Source organism: Entelurus aequoreus, linkage group LG19 (genome assembly GCF_033978785.1).
Source record: "Entelurus aequoreus isolate RoL-2023_Sb linkage group LG19, RoL_Eaeq_v1.1, whole genome shotgun sequence".
NCBI lineage: Eukaryota > Metazoa > Chordata > Actinopteri > Syngnathiformes > Syngnathidae > Entelurus > Entelurus aequoreus.
The window spans coordinates 27,406,453-27,431,004 of record NC_084749.1 but is presented as its reverse complement, the minus strand read 5'-3'; the positions used below and the strand labels follow the sequence as shown (position 1 = coordinate 27,431,004).

General features: G+C 39.0%; 1 protein-coding gene across 2 annotated transcripts in view; it reads right to left on the bottom strand.

The window, feature by feature from the left end:
- LOC133635240 (collagen alpha-1(XXIV) chain) overlaps positions 1–24,552 on the bottom strand; it is a 251,057-nt gene that overhangs the window by 108,870 nt on the left and 117,635 nt on the right. For both annotated transcript variants that reach the window (XM_062028200.1, XM_062028201.1), the window contains 6 exons: positions 22,766–22,819; positions 21,096–21,140; positions 20,268–20,321; positions 19,459–19,503; positions 7,803–7,856; positions 4,849–4,893 (listed from right to left, as the gene is read on the bottom strand). In XM_062028200.1, coding sequence (XP_061884184.1) covers positions 4,849–4,893; positions 7,803–7,856; positions 19,459–19,503; positions 20,268–20,321; positions 21,096–21,140; positions 22,766–22,819 — 297 coding nt within the window. The remainder of the gene's footprint in view (positions 1–4,848; positions 4,894–7,802; positions 7,857–19,458; positions 19,504–20,267; positions 20,322–21,095; positions 21,141–22,765; positions 22,820–24,552) is intronic.

The window sequence follows — 24,552 nt, the reverse complement described above, 5'->3', positions numbered from 1 at the left end:
GCATCAATTCGACTTGCCTTGTTTTGTGTTGGTAAAAAGCAACATGCGGTATGCACCCAAAAACGCCACCCTCATTGTCAAACAAGGAGGTGGAAACATTTTGCTTTGGGAAAACTTATGGTCAAACGCAAATTCCTGTATAACTTGTAATCAATGTGTTTTTCAGGCCAGGCCGGCTCTACGTAGGGGCAAGAGGGCCTTAAATAAATGTATTGGCCCCCAAATAAAAGGTTTGGAGTTTAGAAAGGACATTTAAATATACCCACAAAATGTATAAATGACAAGTTGAAAAAATTATGGAGACACGCCACAACACTCGTATATCTTCCCTCTTTTCTGTCCATCACCTGTGTCAGACTACGCAAGTCCGCCCACACACAGAGACACACACCCCACCCTTTAGCACTCCGTAAACCTCCGCTGACGAATACAAATGTGACTAAAAGTTGTCAAAAACAAAATCCAATTATATTTCATTTCGTCTTGTAAATGGGTGGGACAAGTTTCAGAATATCTCTCTCTTGGTGGAGTCGGCTCTCTTGGTTGCTTTGTTGGGTCTGCTCCTGTCTCTGGCCATGCTCCCCCCCACCCCAGCAGATGATGGCGTGGAACACCGCAGAGGCCACCACAGTGTATATGGGTGTTGAAATTATGTTTTTGTTTGGTTGCTTGTCTATGCATGGTGCAATAGTGTGTGCGCAATATATCCATCCATCCATCCATTTTCTACCGCTTATCCCTTTCAGGGTGGCGGGGGTGTGCTGGAGCCTATCTCAGCTACAATTGGGCGGAAGGCGGCGTACACCATATTATTGGTTAATTATTACTGTTTTTTTTGTTGTTTTACTTTTGCAGCTGTATGTACAAATGGCACTGCTGGAGTGGCAGCTGGTTGCATCAGCTCTGCTCTTTTAATGTCCTTTGTGTTCTTTGATGTTTCCCTCTTACACACATGTTTGTGTGTGCTATGGCTATGAGTTTTTTTTCCCTTGGCCTCAGTCTGGACCTCTTCTCAGGGGCCCAGGTTCAGACTAAATATTTTTTTCCTTTCTGATTCTGAATATATCCAATCGCAGTTGTTTAATAGCGTACAATATGAGAGAGGGTGGGAGTTAGCGACGAAGGTGGGCCAATCAGATGCTTTTCCTTCTGAGATGAAGATGTTGAACTTCTCACCGGCGGCAGCAGCGCCAAAACAAAAGTACGGATTTAACATGCTCTATCTACATCATAATATGTGAACACCTAGGAGGATCTAAGAGGACACATTTTATTTTTGACGTTATTTGATGCTATCAGCAGGAGAGCCAGATTGGGACATCGACGTAACGCTAAATTTAAACTGTGTTTTTCTGTCGAAATGAGCTGTTTCGTCGAAAAGAGCTGTCAGTTGCTATTCCTGTTTAAACAGGGATGGAAACTAATATGTACAACACCATTATTTGCGTCAATGTGAACTTCTCACGCTGCAAGTGTCTACATGCTTACTAGTCAGAGAACACAATGAAATAAATATAATTTAAAAGAACAGGGGAAACTGATGACCCCTGGTTAGTAAAACACAACTTGAAAAAAAAATAAAAATACTATGTCTAGAGGAGGGGTGTCAAACATACGGCCCGCGAACAGGTTTTATCCGGCCCGCGGGATGAGTTTGCCAAGTATTAAAATTAGCTGCTTTTTTTTTTTTAACGAAAGAAACTGCTGTTCTAAATGTGTCCACTGGATGTCACAATAGCAATTCTGTTTGGCAAAGAAACGGTTTATACCGGGGCCAAGCAGGAGGTACACAGTAAAGGGTGACTGTGGCTCCTCCTCCTCGACCCACATAAAACTTAAAACCTGCCATTTTATGTCTTCTGCTTCGAACACATGGTCATTTGGCACCCTCGTTGCCCCAAAATGTCTCTGTCAAACACGAGAAAAGTGAACTTAACCCTTTAGAATAGTTTTTACCTCCGTTTCTTACGGTTAGTTAGTGAGTTAGCTCTGGATTGACACGTGGACATGACAAAGGAGATATTTGATACCTAGAAGAGTTTACATGTTGTGTCAATCCCAGAAAGACTATGACTTAAAGTTTAATCCTGGCTTTGTAGATACTCTGAGACAAAGTCTAAACTCATTGTGTTTTTGAAGCTGCACCAATTTTTTCAGAATTTTCAACAACTTTGAAGTGTTTTGTATAGAGGATTATTTGTGATTTGTACGTTTTCTGAATGTGCTTGTTCTATTTTTGGCCAAAGTAAAACAAAGAAACAACCTGGAGTTGTCTTTATTTTTAAGTTATCATGCCATGATGACTTGGGAATAGATTTTCCTCTATGTGGCCCCTGATCTGAAATGACTTTGACACCCCAGGTCTAGAGTGTATACAGTGCTGTAAAGTTTATTTGTCCAAATGAGTGGAGAATGCAGAAACATGATTCAGCTGACCTGATGATGAACTAGTTTGAGAAGAATGTTTTTGTTTTATTCATAAGACTACTGTACTTTTCAGTTTTGTAAATATTGACTATAGTGTGAAGTCCTACTAAGGGTTCAATCGAGTTTAAGAAATTAATGTTGTGATGGTTGATCAAATGTAAATGAAGGATAGCCATCCATCCATCTTCAACCGCTTATCCGGAATCGGGTCGTGGGGACAGAAGCTCCAGCAGAGACCCTCAGAATTCCCTCTCCAGAGCAACATTAGAGAAACATTTTCATCTAGGTCTCCTGCCCCACTGGGAGGAGACCCCGGGGCAGGCCAAGGACCAGATCTCCTCTCTGGCCTGGGAACGCTTCGGGATCCCCCTGGAGGAAGTTGCTAATGTTGAATGAAGGATACTTTATTTTATTTTTTTAGTTTCCCCGCTGAGAGATTGCCACCTTATTGTGATTAAGAGCTACCAACAGTAGCTTAGTCTTCAGGGGTACATTAAAGTTGTACACGTGTGAAGGTAGAAGCCTGACAAAGTGCAATACTCTTCTCCAGGTTGGAGTAGGACGCATAGGTCCTGATTTACTATAGGTTTGCATGTACTAAAACACGTGCAAACCTGATAGCAGACGCAAAGGTGATCTACTAAACGTGTGCAAAGTTGAATGCTTCTCTTAAGTCAATCCATTTTGTGTCCATCTTCAATAATATGCAAAATATATGCTTATCATCAAAAATATTAGACGTATCGTCTACTCAGCAGCATAATTGTATACTTGCTGAAGGACTTAAGGGCTGATCAAAAATATATATATATTTTTTCACATAAAATATATATCATAAAAATATTTATTTTATGAAAACAAATTCTTGACGTATGCATTTTTGTGTATTGAGCGGAGTAAGTGCAGCCACTCTCCAATGCACCTTCAGCGGTAAAACAAAAATGGTGTCAAGAAGCACTGCATGACTGCTTTTAAAATACCCATAAAAAGTGGTAGATCTATCCCACATGTTTGAAAACATTGCAACACGCCACAAGTAGGAGCATAATAACATGAATGTGCAGTAAAGGAGAGTGTCTCCATGGTAATTTAAAAATGTCATTTAAGTAAGGCGGTCTGCACCACTTTACAATTGTACACACAGTCTTAGTAAATCGCACGCAACATGCCCAATAATAGTACACACTATTTTATAGTTTACTCACACTGTTAAGCGCGTAGTGTTTGGATCTTAGTAAATCAGGCCCATATTGTAGCTAACAACCAAATTCCAAGAAGAAGGCAAAGTTAATACTGTATTAGCATAGAAAAAAAGTGCTGGAGCATGATGGAGCACACGATGTCCCCTTCTCACTGCCCCCTCATATATGCCTGCCTAGAACCGGTCCTGTCTTTAGGATTTTTTTGTTGATATTCTGTTGTATAAAATCTACAATAAAATGATGGACTGTTAATGTTTTTGTATACTAAAAAAATCCATAGGGAATCATACAATTGAATCCCATATTGTGTGTTTTGGAGAAAGTGCATGTCAATGATGAATACATCATTCTTTATCACTGAGAGATTACTCCAGACCAGGGGTGTCAAGAAAAATCGACTCCCAAGTGGGCTAAAATCCCAGCACGATAACTTAAAAATAAAGACAACTTCAGATTGTTTTCTTTGTTTAAAAATAGAACAAGCACAATTGCACAAATCATAATGTTGGTGGTTGTTTTTGTACAATTACCTGTTGCGGTTAATAGTATATATACTTTATTTGTCGTTATTTATATTTTTGGACTATATTATGTGATACTGTTCAACAGTCAAGTCATTGATGTTAATTTTCAATCTATCAATATAAAAAAATTATATCAAAATCAAATTACAGGATGTTATTTATGTAGTTTGATCATTTTCCTCGACTGATGTACTAACATCATGTGGTTTATTTTGTACATATGTAGCATCATCTACAAAGACACAAACAATTGCTATTGCTACATCCAGTGGACACATTTAGAACAGCTGTTTCTTTAATTAAAACATTTCCGGTACATTTTTATACTTAGCAAACTCATCCCGCGGGCCGGATAAAACCTGTTCGCGGGCCTGATCCGGCCCTCGGGCCGTACGTTTGACACCCCTGCTCCAGACAGTGAATGATGTTTGGTGCATTACCGATGGCAGCAAAACTGTTGACACTCTTAGCCCAGCATGGCTTTATAAAAGGCAGAACAAGTAAAAAAAACTGGGAGATATTTTCTGCTTCATGTTCTCAATTGTATATTATTTCATTGGTTGCTAGGTTTGGAGTAAGGCACATTATTGTCTGCTTGCAACCTATTGAGTACAGTTTACTGTTACCGGTATCTGTGCTAGTAAAACAACACATTACACGTAGGTACACTGCAATAATATAAATATTTAGATCACCTTATCACCTTTCAATCCAGGCAGGCCAGCTCGTCCTGCTGGTCCCTTTGACAAAGATAAGGAGAAATGACAAAACACAAATGAACGACAGTAGAGCAGATTAGTAAGAGTTATTAAACACAATTATTGTGTGTATCTACACTTTAATGGCAGTTTGGGTAGAACATGATCAATTATAAAGATTGACGCAATTTTACCACAAATACAATTGATTGAAGATTAAGATTATCATGTTAGTTTTAAACATTTAGGCTTGTGATGCATAGTGAGGAATATGGTATGAAATTAAACCCCAGTTTAGGGCTGAATATACTTTTAGCAATGAGGTTGTTAAATTACTTTAAGAAAAATGTAATTTATTTCCCCCTGTATAAATTAAAGGGGCTGTTTGAAACCTTTACATGGCTGCCTTGCAATAAATCCTGCTCTTGTCCAGCTTTGAGCATGAGACGGGCGTAGTTATGTGATATTCACGTAACACGCACATTAGGTTTGTGTCTTGTCAGCTAATAATAACGATTTGGCAGAGATTCGATAGTAACGGTGGCTATTTATTATTGAATGCAGATCTGGCCCTAGTTGTGGTTCCCACCCTATGCGGTTGTTTAGGGCCACAACCACAAGGGGGGCCACATGATAATGGCCTGGGCTTTTGTCAATCAATCAATCAATCAATCAAAGTTTATTTATATAGCCCTTAATCACAAGTGTCTCAAAGGGCTGCACAAGCCACAGCAACATTTGTAAAGATTTGAAGATTTTTTTTCCAACATTTTTTAATCTGTCAGTTATAAAATATGACGTCATAAAAGTTAAGATTAAATTAACATTGCTGTCAAATTATTAATTATTATTAAGACTGTGTGGGAGGAGATGCTGAAGAGAGAGAGGCAAGGCGTGTTCAGGGGTTAAAAATTAAAGTTAAAGTACCTATGATAGTCACACACACACTAGGAGTGGTGAAATTTGTCTTCTGCATTTGACCCATCCCCTTGTTCACCCCCTGGGAGGCGAGGGGAGCAGTGGGCAGCAGCGGTGCCGCGCCCGGGAATCATTTTTGGTGATTTAACCCCCAATGCGTTAAATCAATGCGTGCCTGTTGGCGGGTCTGTGGGCCACTCTCCGGGTGAGAGTTGTCACTGATGTCATAATAATACATATCTATTTTTCTAATGTATTTGCAATCGACTGGTAGGGTCCCAAAGATCGACTGGTTGATTGTGATCGACAGGTTGGCGACCCCTGGTGTAACACAACCTAGACCCCCTTACACAAATGTCAAATGGTGTGTTCCTTCTGTCAGCAGCAAACCCAGCATGGAACACTTCATTGTTGAGTGTGTTCACTCAACACGGATGTCAAAACGTCATTTAAACTCATTATGTATTAAAATACAACGCCAACATTTGGGGGAAAAAATTAGGTGATAGAAAATTGTTTAATATATGATTAATCTTATTCGTGGCAGCATCGGACAAGGATATGCATCTTATATTATGGCATATATCTGTGGTGCGTTCAAGGACCCTTGATTAAAGTTTGAAAGTTTGTCACTCATGATAATCCTATATGTGAATCAGCTAATCTTTACTTTACACTATGAAGTGAAGGGACACTTGACAAATTTATAATCATATTTAAGTGAATAATGACACGTGTGATTATTAAAACTCATATTCTGGCTACTTTTTTGGGGAGCCTTTGGCCCCCCCAAAAAGGCCAAATGACGCCACTGGTTCGAATGCTCGATGAAAAGCATAAATTGATGAAATAGAGACATAAACATGCATGAATATTTTGGGCTTTCTGATAATGGAGTGCGCCATCTACTGTCCTTCCGGGTAATCCCGTTGGAAAGACGGGCACCTGCGCAGAGCAATGGATGGGAGTTTATACATGCAAGAGGAGACTGCTTTAAAATCACATAATCTAGATATGTTAATCCCATTTTTAAAAAGTCAAAAAAGTAAATAAGATTTTACCTAAGCTAGTTTTAACCAAATTAAGTCAATAGTTATTTTTTTAGTGCTTATAAACATAATGAGTGTGTGTATGTGAAACGGTGACCTTAGCTATAGGGCGGGGCGAGGGCGCTTCAGGAGTCTAATGATAATAATAATAAGTAATATTAAAGAACAAAATCACATAATCTAGATATGTTAGTCCCATTTTTAAAAAGTCAAAAAAGTAAATAAGATTTTACCTAAGCTAGTTTTAACCAAATTAAGTCAATAGTTATTTTTTTAGTGCTTATAAACATAATGAGTGTGTGTATGTGAAACGGTGACCTTAGCTATAGGGCGGGGCGAGGGCGCTTCAGGAGTCTAATGATAATAATAATAAGTAATATTAAAGAACAAAATCACATAATCTAGATATGTTAGTCCCATTTTTAAAAAGTCAAAAAAGTAAATAAGATTTTACCTAAGCTAGTTTTAACCAAATTAAGTCAATAGTTATTTTTTTAGTGCTTATAAACATAATGAGTGTGTGTATGTGAAACGGTGACCTTAGCTATAGGGCGGGGCGAGGGCGCTTCAGGAGTCTAATGATAATAATAATAAGTAATATTAAAGAACAAAATGGGGCCACAAAATATCTGTTAGCCTATTGTGGCAACAACATGACTGTCAATTGTTAGTTGCTTCTCTGGGACTACTAGCCCGCGCTCCCGGCATGAATGTGTGACTGACACGATAGCGAATGAAAGCGATTTTTATTTAATATAATTAGTAATTGTGAAAAATAAATATATAATATATGTTCTGTTAAACCCCTAATGGTAATAAAAGCTATCTGGAGGTGTTATTGTTATATTTTTTGCTTTGACCGAGTTTGCAAACATCCCCTTTAATATTAATGAAACATGCAATGGAAAAAGTAATTGTGTTATTGGTAGAAATTGACAGCTAAATAAAATGTAGACACATTTGAATCAGCATTATGTAATCTACCTTCGGTCCGACCAAACCAGCCTGTCCTCGAGGCCCCTCAGCGCCCAGGTCCCCCTGTGAAGAGAAAAAGGCACACATTGGAATTTCTGTAAAACAATCAGACACACACAAACGCACACACTCACACGCACACGCACACACCTCTAAAACTGGACCCCATTATGTTCTGACACCTACCAACTCACTAAAATGTCTCAGGTCCTCCTTTGGCAGAACACTATATCCTGTGTCTTAACCAGTGCATTCCTACTTCACAATACGGCTAAGTCCTGCTGACAGACTCTAAGCTTGGCTCTGCTCTCACTGGCATTAGTATTCAAGGTCCACTCAATTATTTGACAAGACTGAAATTACCGGAATAGGCGGATATACTGAAAACTGTCAGTGTATGTGTAGTTCCTGTTCATAGACTTAGGCTACAGTATGTTCACACTGCACGTCAATTCCATTTATTTTGCCCATATGTAACATTTATCGGATTTTCGGTTGCTGGTCTTTCAAGTAGGGGCACCTCCTTTTCAGCTTCTTTCTAAACAAGAGTACAGTCTCGAATAACAGATACAAGATAAAAAGATGCTAAAACGTCACTTAAAGGACTGTAAAATTCTCCATATCAACACGGAAAAACGGAATGAAAATTTAAAAATGCTATAGCAGTTGTTTATATTTCAAAATAGCTGATTTGCTTATTTTGCTGTCAATTAAAAAAAGATTCCGCCTCAGACAGATCATCCAACATAATGCGGAAGCTCAGCGTCCAGGCAAGCTGAGGCCAAGCACACTTTCCATACACTTCCAGAGACGCTCAGAGTATTCATCCAATGACTCGATGCTTCCCCATTCAAGTCAATGGACTTGAACATTGTTTATTGCACTGCGACTTACACAATGAATGAGAAGAAAGTTGTGTCAGTGGTCATGAAAGTAGCTAATTCTGCACAAAAGGTGAGTGCATTCTAGCGCATATTTAGTCAATGAAAAGTAAACATAAAAATACATATTTAACATAGGGACTTTCCTTGAAGTCTTAGAGCAAACACCACTAATGATTTTCCATGTCAAATATGGGGAAACAACAACACATTCAATCAATCAATCAATGTTTATGTATACAGCCCTAAATCACAAGTGTCTCAAAGGGCTGCACAAGCCACATGTGCGCTTCATTCACTAACTGTGTTACAAAAGAGATCAATTAGAAAAATACATAATGTTGGATATAGAGAACATACAAACCCTTTATTTTTAAATCACAATTATTGAAATTCAACAATTTGGTACATTTGCAAACAGCTAAATTTATGTATAAAACAAACTATAACCTGCTACCCAAGAATGTACAACAATTCTTCTCAACAAAAGAGGAGGAATATAACCTGTTACAAAAAAGATCAGTTAGAATAATACATAATGTCGGATATAGAGAACATACAAACCCTTTATTTATTGAATCGAAAATACTGAAACTCCACGACTTAGTGAATTTGCAAACAGCTAAAATTATGCACAGAGCAAACTACAATCTGCTACCCAAGAAAATACAACAATTCTTCTCAAAAAAAGAGGAAAATATAATCTTAGAGAGAAATGTAATTTAAAACATTTGTATGTACGTACAACACTTAAGACCTTCAGTATATCAGTATGTGGAATTAAATTATGGAATGGATTAAGCAAAGCAATCAAACAATGTACTAATATGATCCACTTCAAGAAACTCTTCAAACTTAAAGTGTTTACAAAGTACAAAAAAGAAGAATACATTCTTTCACTCTCAAAATAATCTTACTTATCTCATCATATGAAATGTAACTTACTTCACCAATTATTATTTATTTTTATTGTGATTACTTATAGAGTATATTGTGGATAAATTGAGAACAGGAAGTGAACAAAAGTTTTAGCAACTGTTATGTAAAAGAAAAGGGGTAGGATTAAATAAGCTCTGCTTCTTCCTACTCCTTTTCGAACATGTTGAAAAGAGAAACTGGAAATTGTGATGTATCATGTTGTATGCTTGCATGTTCGAAATAAACTCAAACTCAAACTCAAACCTTAGAGGAAAATCTAATTTAAAACATTTATATGCTCGTACAACCCTTAAAATGTTTAGTATATCAGTATGTGGAATTCTATTATGAAATGGATTAACCAAATAAATCAAACAAAGCACCAATATGATTCAGTTTAACAGACTGTTCAAACTACAAGTGTTCACAAAGTACACAGAACAAGAATTATGAACGTCTTGAACCCTTGTTTTTCCTTTTATCCTTTTTTTTATTGAGACAAAGATTATTTATGCATTTAATACTTGTTTGCTTACTACGGATTATTTATTTGTTCACTGTTCTGTTACAGAGAACAAGGACATTGGATACAATTGCTATGGTATGAAAAGGGGTAGTATTAAATAAGCTCTGCTTCTTCCTACTCCTTTTCGGACGTGCTGTAATCAGTTCAATTTTAGGACTAAATGGAACAATCCCATGATATAAAATAACCTGAGTAGAGTGGTAACAGCAGGCTACCTCCTTCGGAGCTGCTTCAAAGCGGTTATGGTGTTGGACCTAGTTGAATGGAATTGCAAAATGGGGGACAGAGGAGATGGGGGGATAGTTGACAGCTTCATTGGGGTCATCAGGTGGGCACCCTCCTTCACCGGGGTTTCAATGATAGGCCCACGACACCTCCAGAGGGCTCATCGGCAACACCTGGCGTACCAGGTTAGCCCCCCTCTGCTTTTAACTATTATATGATGCAGGTCTTACTAGAGCTCCAGATGGTGTCTCTCCTCTTCACCCACAGCCACCGACTGGCTGTCTCTGCTGCTCCTGAGAGGGCTTTGATGGTGTTTCGCAGGGTTTGGCCTCGAACTCCAATGTCCTTAAGCAGCCTGATGGTTGTCCGGCCCACAAAACCTCTGCAGCCAACTTCCACTGGGCAGACCTTGGCTTTCCATCCATTCTGCTCAGCATCAGCTGCCAGTTCGGTGTACTTAAGGCTTTTGCGTTCAAATGCCTCCTCCACAGCGGCCTCCCAGGGAACCGTGAGTTCTATTATGTACACGATATGCAGTGAGGAGGACCAGAGCACAAGGTCTGGTCTGAGGTTTGATCTGGCTATCTCTGAAGGAAAGCAAAGCTTTTGATTGAGATCCACCGCCATTTTCCAGTCCGAGCCCTTCCGAGCTGGCCTATGTCTGGTATATGGCCTTTGGTTGACTCTGCACCTTCTCGGATGAACTCTCTATGATGTAATTTTGGCGGGGGCAAGGCATTGATCTTCACTCTTCTGGCCTCTAACATGGCTGCTAGACACTTCAGAACCTGGTTGTGCCGCCAGGTGTAGCGCCCTTGTGACAGGCTTGTCTTGCAGCCAACGAGAATGTGTTTGAGGTTAGCTGGATATGGACAGAGGGGGCATGTGGGGTCCTCTCCGTACCACTGTTTCAGGTTGGAGGGGGAGGGAAGGACATCATAAGTGGAGCGTAAGATGAAGCTGATGTGAACTGCCTCCATGCCAAGTAGCTCCCTCCATGAGATCTTTCTCCTCTCAACTCCTTCCCAGCTCATCCACTGTCCTTGCTTGACCTGTGAGACAGCCTTTGCACATCTAGTTGCCTGCTCTTGCCGACGTACCTCCTCTACAACCAGCCGACGTCGCTGAGCTGGAGCAGCCGTATGCCACAACGGTCTGCTCTCACCAAGGCCAAGGCCTCCTCTCCCTTGCTGCACAAGGCCAATGATGTCTCTGTGCCTAAGATCTTCCTTTGCTTGCAGAGTAGCTGCCGCTGCAGTCCATTTCCTTCCGGTCACCAAGGTAGGAGCTGTTTGGGCAACACATGGGTCACGAGACTCTGTTAGCGTCATTTCCAGCCTTACCTTTGCACACTTAAACTCCTCTACTAGGCTGGAAACAGGAAGCTCCAGAACACCTCTTCCATACAGCCTGATGTTACTGAAACATTTAGGAAGACCCAGCCACTTCCTAGCAAATGAGCTAACCACCCTCTCCAACTTTTCTACCTTTGTGGTTGGTACTTCGTAGATGGTAAGAGGCCACATTAGCCTGGGCAGAAACCCAAATTGGAGGCACCACAGCTTAAACCGGCCATGGGAGCATGGTCTTATCGATGTTTTCAAGGCCAGTTATAGTATCCTTCTTGAGCTGGTCCACCTGCCCTGTGTCTTTGAGGGTGGCATGATACCAACGTCCAAGACTCTTGACAGGCTTCTCAGACACTGTTGGTATAGCCTCCTCACCCACACAGAATCGTTGTTCCATCAGCTTCCCCCTCACCACCGAGATGCTTCTAGACTTGCTTGGCTTTATCTCCATCCGGGCCCACTGGATGTTTTCTTGCAGTTTGTTCAGCAGCCGCCTAGCACACGCCTTGGTTGTGGTGAGGATGGTCATGTCATCCATATAAGCTCTTATGGGCGGGAGACGAAGACCAGATTTAATCTTTTGACCTCCTACCACCCACCTAGAGGCTCGGATGATGACCTCCATAGCCATTGTAAAAGCAAGAGGTGAGATGGTACACCCTGCCATTATTCCTATTTCAAGTCGCTGCCATGCTGTGGTACACTCATCAGTTGTCAGGCATAGCTGTAGGTCCTGGAAATAGGCTTTGACAAGACCAGTTATGGAATCCGGGACACTGAAATAGTGGAATGCCACCCAGAGGAGATCATGAGGAACTGACCCAAAGGCATTTGCTAGGTCCAGGAACACAACATGGAGATCTCTTCCACCCTTTTTGGCAGCTTGAATTTGACTCCATATCATGTTTGTGTGCTCTAGGCACCCCGAGAAGCCTGGAATCCCTGCTTTTTGCACCGAAGTATCAATATAGTGGTTCTTTTCCAGGTAGGTGGCCAGCCTGTGAGCCACTACACTGAAGAAGATTTTTCCTTCAACATTGAGAAGGCTGATTTGGCGAAACTGGCTGATGTCCTCAGAGTCCTTTTCCTTGGGGATCAGGATGCCTCCTGCCCTCTGCCATGCAGTTGGAATTGCTTGTTTCTGCCACACCACCCTCATCAGCCTCCATAGAAAGTGTAAAACCTCCGGAGATTTCTTATAGAAACGGTATGGAATTCCATTGGGCCCAGGAGAAGATGCAGTTCTTGCTCGTCGCACAATTCTCTCCACCTCACTCCACTTGGGAGGGTTAGTGTCCATGTGGTGTTATGGGGACTCTATTGGTGGCATAGCAGGTGGGAGAATGGAACAACTGGAATTGTGTGATGTATCGGCAGATGATTTTATGAATTTCTTTAATAAGAAAATTTAACTCATTAGAAAGGAGATTAAAGACAACGCATCCCAGCTACAACTGGGTTCTATTAACACAAATACGACTGTATATACGACGGACACTGCCCTCCAAAATAGTCTCTCTATTTTTGATGAAATAACATTAGAGGAATTATTACAGCGTGTAAGTGGGATAAAACAAACAACATGTTTACTTGACCCACTTCCTGGGAAACTTATCAAGGAACTGTTTGTATTATTAGGTCCATCAGTGTTAAATATTATAAACGTATCACTTTCCTCCGGCACCGTTCCCCTAGCATTCAAAAAAGCGGTTATTCATCCTCTGCTCAAAAGACCTAACCTCGATCCTGACCTCATGGTAAACTACCGACCGGTCTCCCACCTTCCGTTTATTTCCAAAATTCTCGAAAAAATTGTTGCACAGCAGCTAAATGAACACTTAGTGACTAACAATCTCTGTGAACCTTTTCAATCCGGTTTCAGGGCAAATCACTCTACGGAGACAGCCCTCGCAAAAATGACTAATGATCTATTGTTAACGATGGATTCTGATGCGTCATCTATGTTGCTGCTTCTTGATCTTAGCGCCGCTTTCGATACCGTCGATCATAATATTTTATTAGAGCGTATCAAAACACGTATTGGTATGTCAGACTTAGCCTTGTCTTAGTTTAACTCTTATCTTACTGACAGGATGCAGTGCGTCTCCCATAACAATGTGACCTCGGACTATGTCAAGGTAACGTGCGGAGTTCCCCAGGGTTCGGTTCTTGGCCCTGCACTCTTTAGTATTTACATGCTGCCGCTGGGTGACATCATACGCAAGTACGGTGTTAGCTTTCACTGTTATGCTGATGACACTCAACTCTACATGCCCCTAAAGCTGACCAACACGCCGGACTGTAGTCAGCTGGAGGCGTGTCTTAATGAAATTAAACAATGGATGTCCGCTAACTTTTTGCAACTCAACGCTAAGAAAACGGAAATGCTGATTATCGGTCCTGCTAGACACCAACATCTATTTAATAATACGACCTTAACATTTGACAACCAAACAATTAAACAAGGCGACACGGTAAAGAATCTGGGTATTATCTTCGACCCAACTCTCTCGTTTGAGTCACACATTAAGAGTGTTACTAAAACGGCCTTCTTTCATCTCCGTAATATCGCTAAAATTCGTTCCATCTTGTCCACTAGCGACGCTGAGATCATTATTCATGCGTTCGTTACGTCTCGTCTCGATTACTGTAACGTATTATTTTCGGGTCTCCCTATGTCTAGCATTAAAAGATTACAGTTGGTACAAAATGCGGCTGCAAGGCTTTTGACAAAAACAAGAAAGTTTGATCATATTACGCCTATACTGGCTCACTTGCACTGGCTTCCTGTGCACTTAAGATGCGACTTTAAGGTTTTACTACTTACGTATAAAATACTACACGGTTTAGCTCCAGCCTATCTCGCCGATTGTATTGTACCATATGTCCCGACAAGAAATCTGCGTTCAAAGAACTCCGGCTTATTAGTGATTCCCAGAGCCAAAAAAAAGTCTGCGGGCTATAGAGCGTTTTCTATTCGGAATGCCCTCCCGGTAACAGTTAGAGATGCTACCTCAGTAGAATCATTTAAGTCCCATCTTAAAACTCATTTGTATAATCTAGCCTTTAAATAGACCCCCCTTTTTTAGACCAGTTGATCTGCCGTTTCTTTTCTTCTCTCCTCTTCTCCCCTGTCCCTTGCGAGGGGGAGTTGCATAGGTCCGGTGGCCATGGATGAAGTGCTGGCTGTCCAGAGTCGGGACCCCGGGTGGACCACTAGCCTGTGCATCGGTTGGGGACATCTCTGCGCTGCTGACCCGTCTCCGCTCGGGATGGTTTCCTGTTGGCCCCGCTGTGGACTGGACTCCCGCTGATGTGTTGGATCCACTGTGGACTGGACTTTCACAATGTTATGTCAGACCCACTCGACATCCGTTGCTTTCGGTCTCCCCTAGAGGGGGGGGGGGGGGTTACCCACATATGCGGTCCTCTCCAAGGTTTCTCATAGTCATTCACCGACGTCCCACTGGGGTGAGTTTTTCCTTGCCCGTATGTGGGCTCTGTACCGAGGATGTCGTTGTGGCTTGTACAGCCCTTTGAGACACTTGTGATTTAGGGCTATATAAATAAACATTGATTGATTGATTGATATTACATTGTATTGTATGCATCTTCAAACTGAAACTGAACTGAACTCAGTGAAAAGTACAAGTCCTTTTTTTTTCAAATCCTACCCAGGATATGTATCTGATGTGCCTGCAGTCTGAATGATTAGGTCGCATTCAAAAACCAAAAAGAAGCCAAAACAGACAGGCTCGAAAGTAAATGAATGATGGCGGAGCAGAAAAAAATCAGTGGCAAAAATATGATGTTTTAGGAGTGATTATAATGTAGGAGGACTTACATTTATGCCCCACTGCTCTGCCTCCACACCCACACACTCCTCACTACAGAAGTTGCAGCAATTGTGCCCTGCAGCCCCACAAATTATCAGGGCTAAAATCTTTGCTCTCTCCCTTAATATCCTATGTGAAATAATAAATGTTGACTCAGGTTGCACAAACGCAATAAAAATGCCATAAATGTGCCAGGACAGCACCAACATGAATCAGGGCCATGTTTACCTCTGTAAACACAGGGCTCAGCCTGAGATTTACACTTAAGCTTAGACTTAGACAAACTTTATTGATCCACAAGGGAAATTGTTCCTTGAGATGTCAAGTTTTGTGCGCATGGAAGCATTCCGTTGACAGTATGAAGAATTAAAATATATATTTTTGGTGATGTAAACATTTACATAAAAAGTATGGATTTACCAAAAAAATTTTAAAAAATCCAAATTGGGCATCCTACCCTACAGTGTGAACATAGCCTTAGATATGACAACTCTCCTATCAAGGATACAGAATACTTTGAATCTGGCACCAGGCTTTCAGAATAGAACTGCCCTTTTTAAGTCTTTGAGCATAAACTAAGGAAACATATTTTAAGACAATCTAAACAGTCCAGTTGTGATTGAGTCCATGCCCTGACAATACATTGACCTGGATAAATGAGTGTATTCGCAGTCAATTTGTCTCGCCCTAATGTAGAACGCCTCACTCATTAACTGTTCACATTTAAAATAGTGCATGTATTGGCAATTTCATTCCCAAAAATGCAATGTTGAAAAAAAAACATACCGATATTTTTGGTATTTTAGAATATCTTTTTTAATTAGATTAATCACACTTTTGAATTTTGATTACTCGATATTATTGCAGTAAATTACTTTTTTGAATGATTTAAATGATAATTTTGACATAAATGCAATTTTATTGTTAGATTGTCATACAGAAAAATGTGTTTAATGTTTTACTTGAACGCACGTCATTTGTATGCTCAAAACTTGCAACTTTTGTGAAAAATCACGTGCATTAAGGCAATAACTTTGACAGACCCAGTATTTTAATACCTATATGTAGCGGAAAAAAATAAAATATGTATTCAAGATATCGACAACTGCCGCAAAATTGGTGGGGCTGTCATATCATATTCTGCAAAAGTGAAAGGGCCATGAAAGAATAATGAGAGCGTCAACTTAAAAGTCTATATGAGCTTTTTGGAGCACCAGTGACACAAATCATGTTGGTGCGAAACATAAAACATGTGAATAAGGACAAGCGTTTAAAAGACAAGCTAAACCAAGTGGAAACAGTTGCATCCCATCAACCCATATGAAGGACTGTCGTACCCGACAGGTGGTCAGAAATCATCGACACCACACAGAGACCGATGATTGCAGACATAATGAAAACCAGATTGTTGCATTTCTACACATCTTGTTTTAACAAAACAATCCCTGTTCTTCACATGATCTTACTCATATATTTTGTGTGGTTGAGTACGTACCATGTACTATTATTCATTTTCATCAAACCTGTGTTTCTGTCATCTCGGTGGATGACTGCATCTCATTTAGTGTCACACGCTGCCACAGACATCAAATGCATTCCAGAAGGAACACTTGCTGCTCTGTTTCTGTTTCTCTCATTACTTAACTTGGTGTGATTCAAGTTTCAATAAAGGTGCGAACAAGACTAAAGGAGCGAACAAGACTAAAGGATCGAACAAGACTAAAGCCACGATGGTGTGACTGACACAGAGGAAGTGAAAGTGTGATTTAGATGTCAAATTAAAGTTCATTACGAGATCATGCCAATGCCGAAATCACTCGCGCGTAAAGATGACTAAATATGAATCAAATCAAAAGGCGGATTAGGGAAGTGGAAGTGTTTTGGTTTCCATGTGCAGTTTGATTAGGATTAAGTTTTGCTTCCTTCTGAAAGCTGGAGTGATTTAAAAGAAAACACCCACCCAAAGACTAACTAGCTGCGGTCAGAGATCAGATGGTGTTTAGAGAAGGTCGCAATTTTGAACAATCGTTCAATCCTTCAATTTTAACTTCACATCAAGGAATATTAACAATCATGAACTACAGGAAGTAAAATATTGTATTTTTTGTAGCGGTTTCTCAATACTACTTTTTTAATTACAATATACCGATCCGATATCAGCACGAATCATACATACTTGTATTATTTTCTTGTAGTGTAGTTAAAAAAGGCTTGATCAAGTGATATTTCTCAAACAGAGAGCAATAGTTAGAAACAGCAAGTTGGAGAAAAATAGAACCATTGATTATTAACCAATAGTTTACATATATTTAACTCTAAACATAAGAATAATCTGCAATTGGATAAATAAATAAAAACAAGACCCTTGCAAAACTTCCTGTTTTACTCACTGGCATTAGCTTATAGCTAGGAACAGACATACTTTTGTTTTCCAACAATGGAAATGAAGAAAGTAGGTGTGAAGGACAGTGCTGATTGAATGAAAAAAAAAAAAAAAACATATTTAAAAACATGACCGTGCGAGCTCGTCTGCACCATACTGAAGCAGAATGAGTCTAACGCCAGCGAAGGGCGTTAAAATAGTATCTAACCGGAGGACATTTATCCATGAAAATATGGAGAAGCTGCTGATGGTGTGTTTGACAGAGAAGCAGATGGAATGAGATACCATAGAAGTTCACTCTCCAGGTCAATAATGTACATTATTATTACATTACTTCATAAAACTACTGTAGTTGTTCGTAGTACATTCTATTGTATTGCAATATTGCTTATCCAAAAGATATAGATTTTCTTTTTAAAAGGCATGTTACATATTAAAATGGTGATGTTTTGGGGCACGGGGCAAGCACCAATTAAAATTGATTTCAAATAATTTCAATGACAGACGTTGATTTAAGATACAGTACAACTGTTTTGAGTTAAGAGCGCCGTGACAGAACCAATTAAGCTTGTAAATTGAGGTACTACAATATTTCAAATGTTCGGCATATCGGAAACAATCTCTATCCTGAAGCTACTAAAACATAGCTACATGCAATGCTTCCCTCTTATTGTGATATTGAATGCCATGCTGGACAAATCCAACCACCTTAAATCCAATTAGAACAGTGTACGGACAAACACTGAAACAGTGACAAAGAACACAATACCAGCAACAATCTCTCTAAGTATAATTTACACATCTTTGATGATATTATTTACTTGTCTTACATTCGACCGATGAACAAAATAATCGACAAAACCAAAAAGCAGGGCCTTAAGGTCTGCATCACGGGGGGATGGAATGGGATGCATCATTAGTGCTTGCTTTGCAAAGCAGAAGGTCTTAGGTTCGAATCCCTGTCATTGTAGAAGTTTTGGTATTATTTTTAAATGTATGTTTTAATGATCTTAAAATTGTTTATTACAAAACTTCAGCATATTAATAAAAAAACTGGACTGTTAAAAATCATGATAGTCAAATATGTTAAATAATATTACATGTGATAGTTCTACGTCAATGAAAGCTTTTATTTCTTATATGGCGCTGGGATACCCATGATTTCAGACTTTTAAAGCTTCTCTTGGACAACCAATTTTTGACCTCGGTATCTGTCAAATCCTAGCTACGGCCCTGACTCTTGTGCAGTATCGATTCCTTGTGAATAATATACCTGTATAATGGGGAAAAAAATCCCTTCAAGTCCCTTCATAATATTCACTAGCCAAGCTCTAGCAGCGAGGAGCATTCCAGCAGTGTGATCTTAGCAATAACACATCTCAAGTTGCTATCAGTAACAACATCCACACAATGGCTGCTTGAAACCTCTTATCCATGAGCTACAATGTCACATCATCCCATCATTGCAATAAACAATTCAACTACCGAATTGTATTTGGGATGGGAAATACGGCACGCCATAATAGCGCAGTAAAACAGATACTTACCCTCAGGCCCGGAAAGCCGCCAATACCAGTCCCACCAACAGGCCCCTGTGAAACATCACAGCAACATCCTAAGTACACAGGACAGGATACTTAAAGCAGTGCAAATTCCGCATTCCGAGGATACCCAATTGATTCAGGAATTTATATCTACCGTAGTATTCTTATTCTATATAACGTATTATTCTGCATGAATAAGATGGATGAACACATAGTAAATACATGAATTAGCAATGCAGTGGTTGGGCCCTGTGTAATAAAATGTAACTGTCCCACACCGAATCCTGAACTCAAGCCCATTAAACACATTTGGGCTGGACCATAATTGGGATCAGGCCCTTTTGTTTAACATTAGTGAACTTTGACCTCACAAGTGATGGCAGATGGGGAACAAAATCAAAAACAATATAGTACATTTTTGGCGATGCAAAGCGGTTTTATTTATTGTTTTAGTTATTATAGGTGTAATGGCTTAGTAACCTAATATTGTCCACATACATCCATAAACGTGGAATAAAAGTGCAATATATTTATCTGTACAGTAATCTATTTATTTATATCTGTACCTTATTGATTTTTTATCCTGCACTACCATGAGCTAATGCAACGAAATTTCGTTCTTATCTGTACTGTAAAGTTCAAATTTGAATGACAATAAAAAGGAAGTTTAAGTCTAATAGTGTATCGCAGTTTCATTATCATTTATCATCTCAATCAACTTACTGGTGAAAAAAATATGTCTGTCTGTATAATACTTGGAACCAGGTAAAATTGCTCAACTGAAACCATCTCAGAATAACAGGGGTTCTTACCTCATTGCCATCAGGACCTGTCGGCCCCCTTTCACCAATATCACCCACCACACCCTGTGGAGGAAACATATCCACTTTCAATTGCATGTATTTGTATTCCATAAATTTCCCCTTTAAACCTTTGAAAACATTATTTTGTGTTTTGACGTTTATGGATATAGGAAAAGGGGAACAAATAAGCCTGGTAGTTTTAAAATAATGCTTCCCCACTACTGTATTTTAATGTAATTATTTTCTGAAATGCAAAAAGAGTCCAGAGAGATGTAATGTAATTGTAAACAGTGCTTTGAGTTAAAACAAGATGAGCCAATGTACTGTGAGTTTGTGGACTACCTTGGATCACAAACTCTTCAGGTGATTATGAAAAAAAAAAATCTTGGCTGAAGCTGAGAACAGGCAGCATGCCCAATTGGCAACATCAACCTACAAAAAGCGGCTAACGCCCTTTAAAAACTATTTAAAAAACATTAAAGCATCAAGGGGTAATGTACGAATTAATTGTATCCTTCTCTGCTAAAATACAATCATCCTGTTAAGCCACCTCTTGAACATGACTGGTGTTCTTTGTCATATCGTGAAATCCTTAATGTAGTTATCATTGACTTTCCATTTTTTTGTCAATAGCTTTCATAGTCATGTTTGATTTGGCATGTTAACAACAGAGCAGGAGTAGACACAGCAGATTGAACAGTCTGCTTTTGAAGTGCCCAGGGCCATCACCTGACATTTTGATCAATATCTCTTTCTTCCCTCCCACAGACAAATAATTACAGTTTTTATTGAACTTCTGAACAATGCAGACATCTCAAATAAAAAAAATTATATTACGTGTCTTCCTTTGGGACCAGGTTTTCCAGGAGGACCAGGTGGGCCCTTGAAAAATAAAGAAATAAAGATTAAGAATGATAGCGTATGCTGTGTACTTAAACATCCATCCATCTGTTCGTCCATATATCTTAGGGATGTCCCGATAAAAAATGTTTGTCTTCCAATTCGATTTTTTTGTCCTCCGATCAGAATTCGAGTCCTGATCCGATATTTTGACAATATATTATAGAACAACAATTGTATTATAGCAAGTAAATCAAGTAAACACAATAATTCATTGTTATAAATTTTATCTTATTAAATATATAATTTGCTAGTATTGTTGTAAATCAGATGATGTATTAAATGTGTGATATTGCATGCTATTTTATTTTTTATAAAATAGATACTGCACAATAACAAGCAAAAGAAAAAAATACTTTTAGTCCCAATTAAATCATTTGGGTTTTTCCCTCAAATTCGTCCTGTATCTCTGAGTTTACTAACAATAACAAAAACCACCCAAAAAAATAATTGTGTAATTATAAGAACAAAAAAAAGATAAAATATTGATCTAATCACTTTATTATCATTTATATACTGATACTAGGTATCGATATTATCAACATCTGGATAGATCACCCCTACTTTACATTGAAGCTGTAGCGGTTAGCTTCTTGTGTCGTCCTGCTCGGTATGTGTGTGTAGCATGCTTAGCAATTTCTCTTCTTATAGTCCTTAAGGTACTTGGAAGAAATGTAGTTTATTTTTCTCCATTTACCTGTAGCTCACCTTTTTTGTAAGGGGCGCTGGAAGTTGGCAGACCCGTGAGCGGTCCTGTTCTGTCTCCCTGTAATGTTTGTCTGATCTTGAATGGGATTGTGCTGAAAATTTTAATTTCCCCTCGGGAATTAATAAAGTATTTCTGATTCCTGATTCTGATTCCATGGTGGTGAGGATTAGTATCTTAGAAGCGGTTTCACACTGTAGATAGACGACACGTTCATTGCAGTTTACTTAAATTCAAGCCGGTGTTCCGGGCAGACACGCACCCTGCATTCAACTCCAGCAAGCGTGTAACAAGAAAGCTGTAAATGTAATTGTGTATCTCTCAGCATGCATCCCATATTTCACGTGAGTACAATCTTTAGCCAGGTAAACATAGGGACACAGCTGTAAAGATTGACTGGGCTCAGCACCTCATCAGCCAATCGCAGATCAGTTAAAAAAGAAAACGAAATTCCCTGATTTGTTCCAAGTATTGGCTTATCTCTAATCTATTAATTAGATTAGACCTCTTTTTATATGTACAGTACTTAAACAATTCTTACAGATAAAGGACAGATTTGTCATTTAAAAAAGGTCACATAATACAACCATGGAATAATGATTTTTAAAATCTTAGAAAACTCATGAAATCGCACAACATGCGCAAACTACTATGGTGTTTGGTGATTTGTAACAAGCCTTTCTGACAAACATTTCTTTGAGACTCTAATTTCAAATAAGGATGGAGAGCAATGCCTTCTACTGCAGTCTTTTAAAACGTTATTATGAAAGCTCAGGTACATGAAAAGGAGTAAGAATGGAAAGCAAAAAACAACAACAATGTTTGTAATGAAAAGAACCATACTGTATAGAGATGAAATACATTGTCAAGTTTACTTCTACCCAAACTCAACATCACTTACTTTCTCTCCTTCCAGGCCTAATGGTCCAGAAATACCAGGAAGTCCAATGAAACCCTGAAAATTGTAACATCACAATTTCATGTCAGTTCTGTAGGACGGTATTACATTACAAACTCTGTGGTTCAGCAATCTAATACTGATTATTTTCTTTTGTCACATTTGAACACAAATCACATATGTTGCTGTACAATAGAGGATTTTAAGGTCAAACTATGAATTATGTATTATCTATGCACAATGTATCTGCACTACTAATCAAAAGTTAGACAAGTTTTTGGCACGCTTGGGCATATATTTAGCTAGAGCTACAAAAATATATCCAACCTATGGATTTATCAGGTTAGCACAACACAACACAAAAACTTGACTGTGCATTACAGTATATGCAAGATTATGTAATAGTTCATAAGACCTGCTCAGTGGCCTTGTGGTTAGAGTTTCCGCCCTGAGACTGGAAGGTCGTGAGTTCAAACCCTGGCTTAGTCATACCTAAGACTATAAAAATGGGACCCATTGCCTCCCTGCTTGGCACTCAGCATCAAGGGTTGGAATTGGGGGTTAAATCACCAAAATGATGCTCGAGTGCGGCCACCGCTGCTGCTCACTGCTCCCCTCACCTCCCAGGGAGTGAACATGGGGATGGGTCAAATGCAGAGGATAATTTCACCACACCTAGTGTGTATGTGAATATTGTTGAGACTTTAACTTTACGTTTATAAAATGAAAAAATGCACTGTTCTCGTACACAAAGAGCTATAGTAACAGCACTGTAAAAAAAAAAAAAAGTAGATAAGATACCATATGTCACATATGTCATATGTCACATAACTCTTATCTCAACTTGTAAATCTTAGTTAAGTCAACAATAGTAGTCAAAAGTTGAGAAAACGCAAAAATCTTGTTGCATCATGTTGCCTTGAAAATTTGCGTTTTCTCAACTTTTTTTTTTTTACAGTGAGGTTCAAGCAAGTTTTCTTTTTATATCAATGCAAACAAAGACAAGTCATGGACAAAGGTTTTGGAGGGACTTAAATGTTGTCCTATAACAACTTTGCTGTTAAATTTTTTTGTGTGCTTGTTATTTCAGTACATAACAGACACATGTTGAATGTTTTCTTAAATGCTGAGGCATCAGAATTATTCAAATAACAAAGACAACTTTCATCCTCAGCTGTATATTGAATGTTTTCTTAAATGCTGAGGCATTAGAATTATTAAAATAACAAAGTGAACTTTCGTCCTCAACTGTATACCATTTTGTGCACCGTTGTTATATTTCTTTTCAAAATAAAATTTAGTGGGATGAAACCATTTGATTATTTTTGTATTTTTATCTTTTAAGTATTGCAACCTTGAGAATGAGACGCTGAATTTCAAGGTGCTATTTAATAAAAGAAAAATACTCATGTGAATGGTAATTGTGGTCACAATAATCGTGACATTTTTGTATGATGTAGTCATCACGCCTCGTAAAGTTATGGTTATAATATACTATTAGCAACAGTCTCCTCGCAAAGTAGTCAAGTCTTTCTTGACAAGCTGCTTTCACCAACTTTTCCTTTGTTTTCATTGTGTTTCTTCTCTGTAATCTCTCGGTCTGAGAGCATCCCTACTTTCAACAAAAAAATCCGTCTTTAGAGCTGTCCTGGAGCTTTGACTAACAACAAAAATACGTCTGCAGTACTCCATCCAGTGTGTCACAAATATAACTCAGCTCTCGCTGGCTTTCTGGAGCAAGATTGAAGGCCTGACACTGTTCTAATCCTTTCAGGAAATGAAGTATTAAC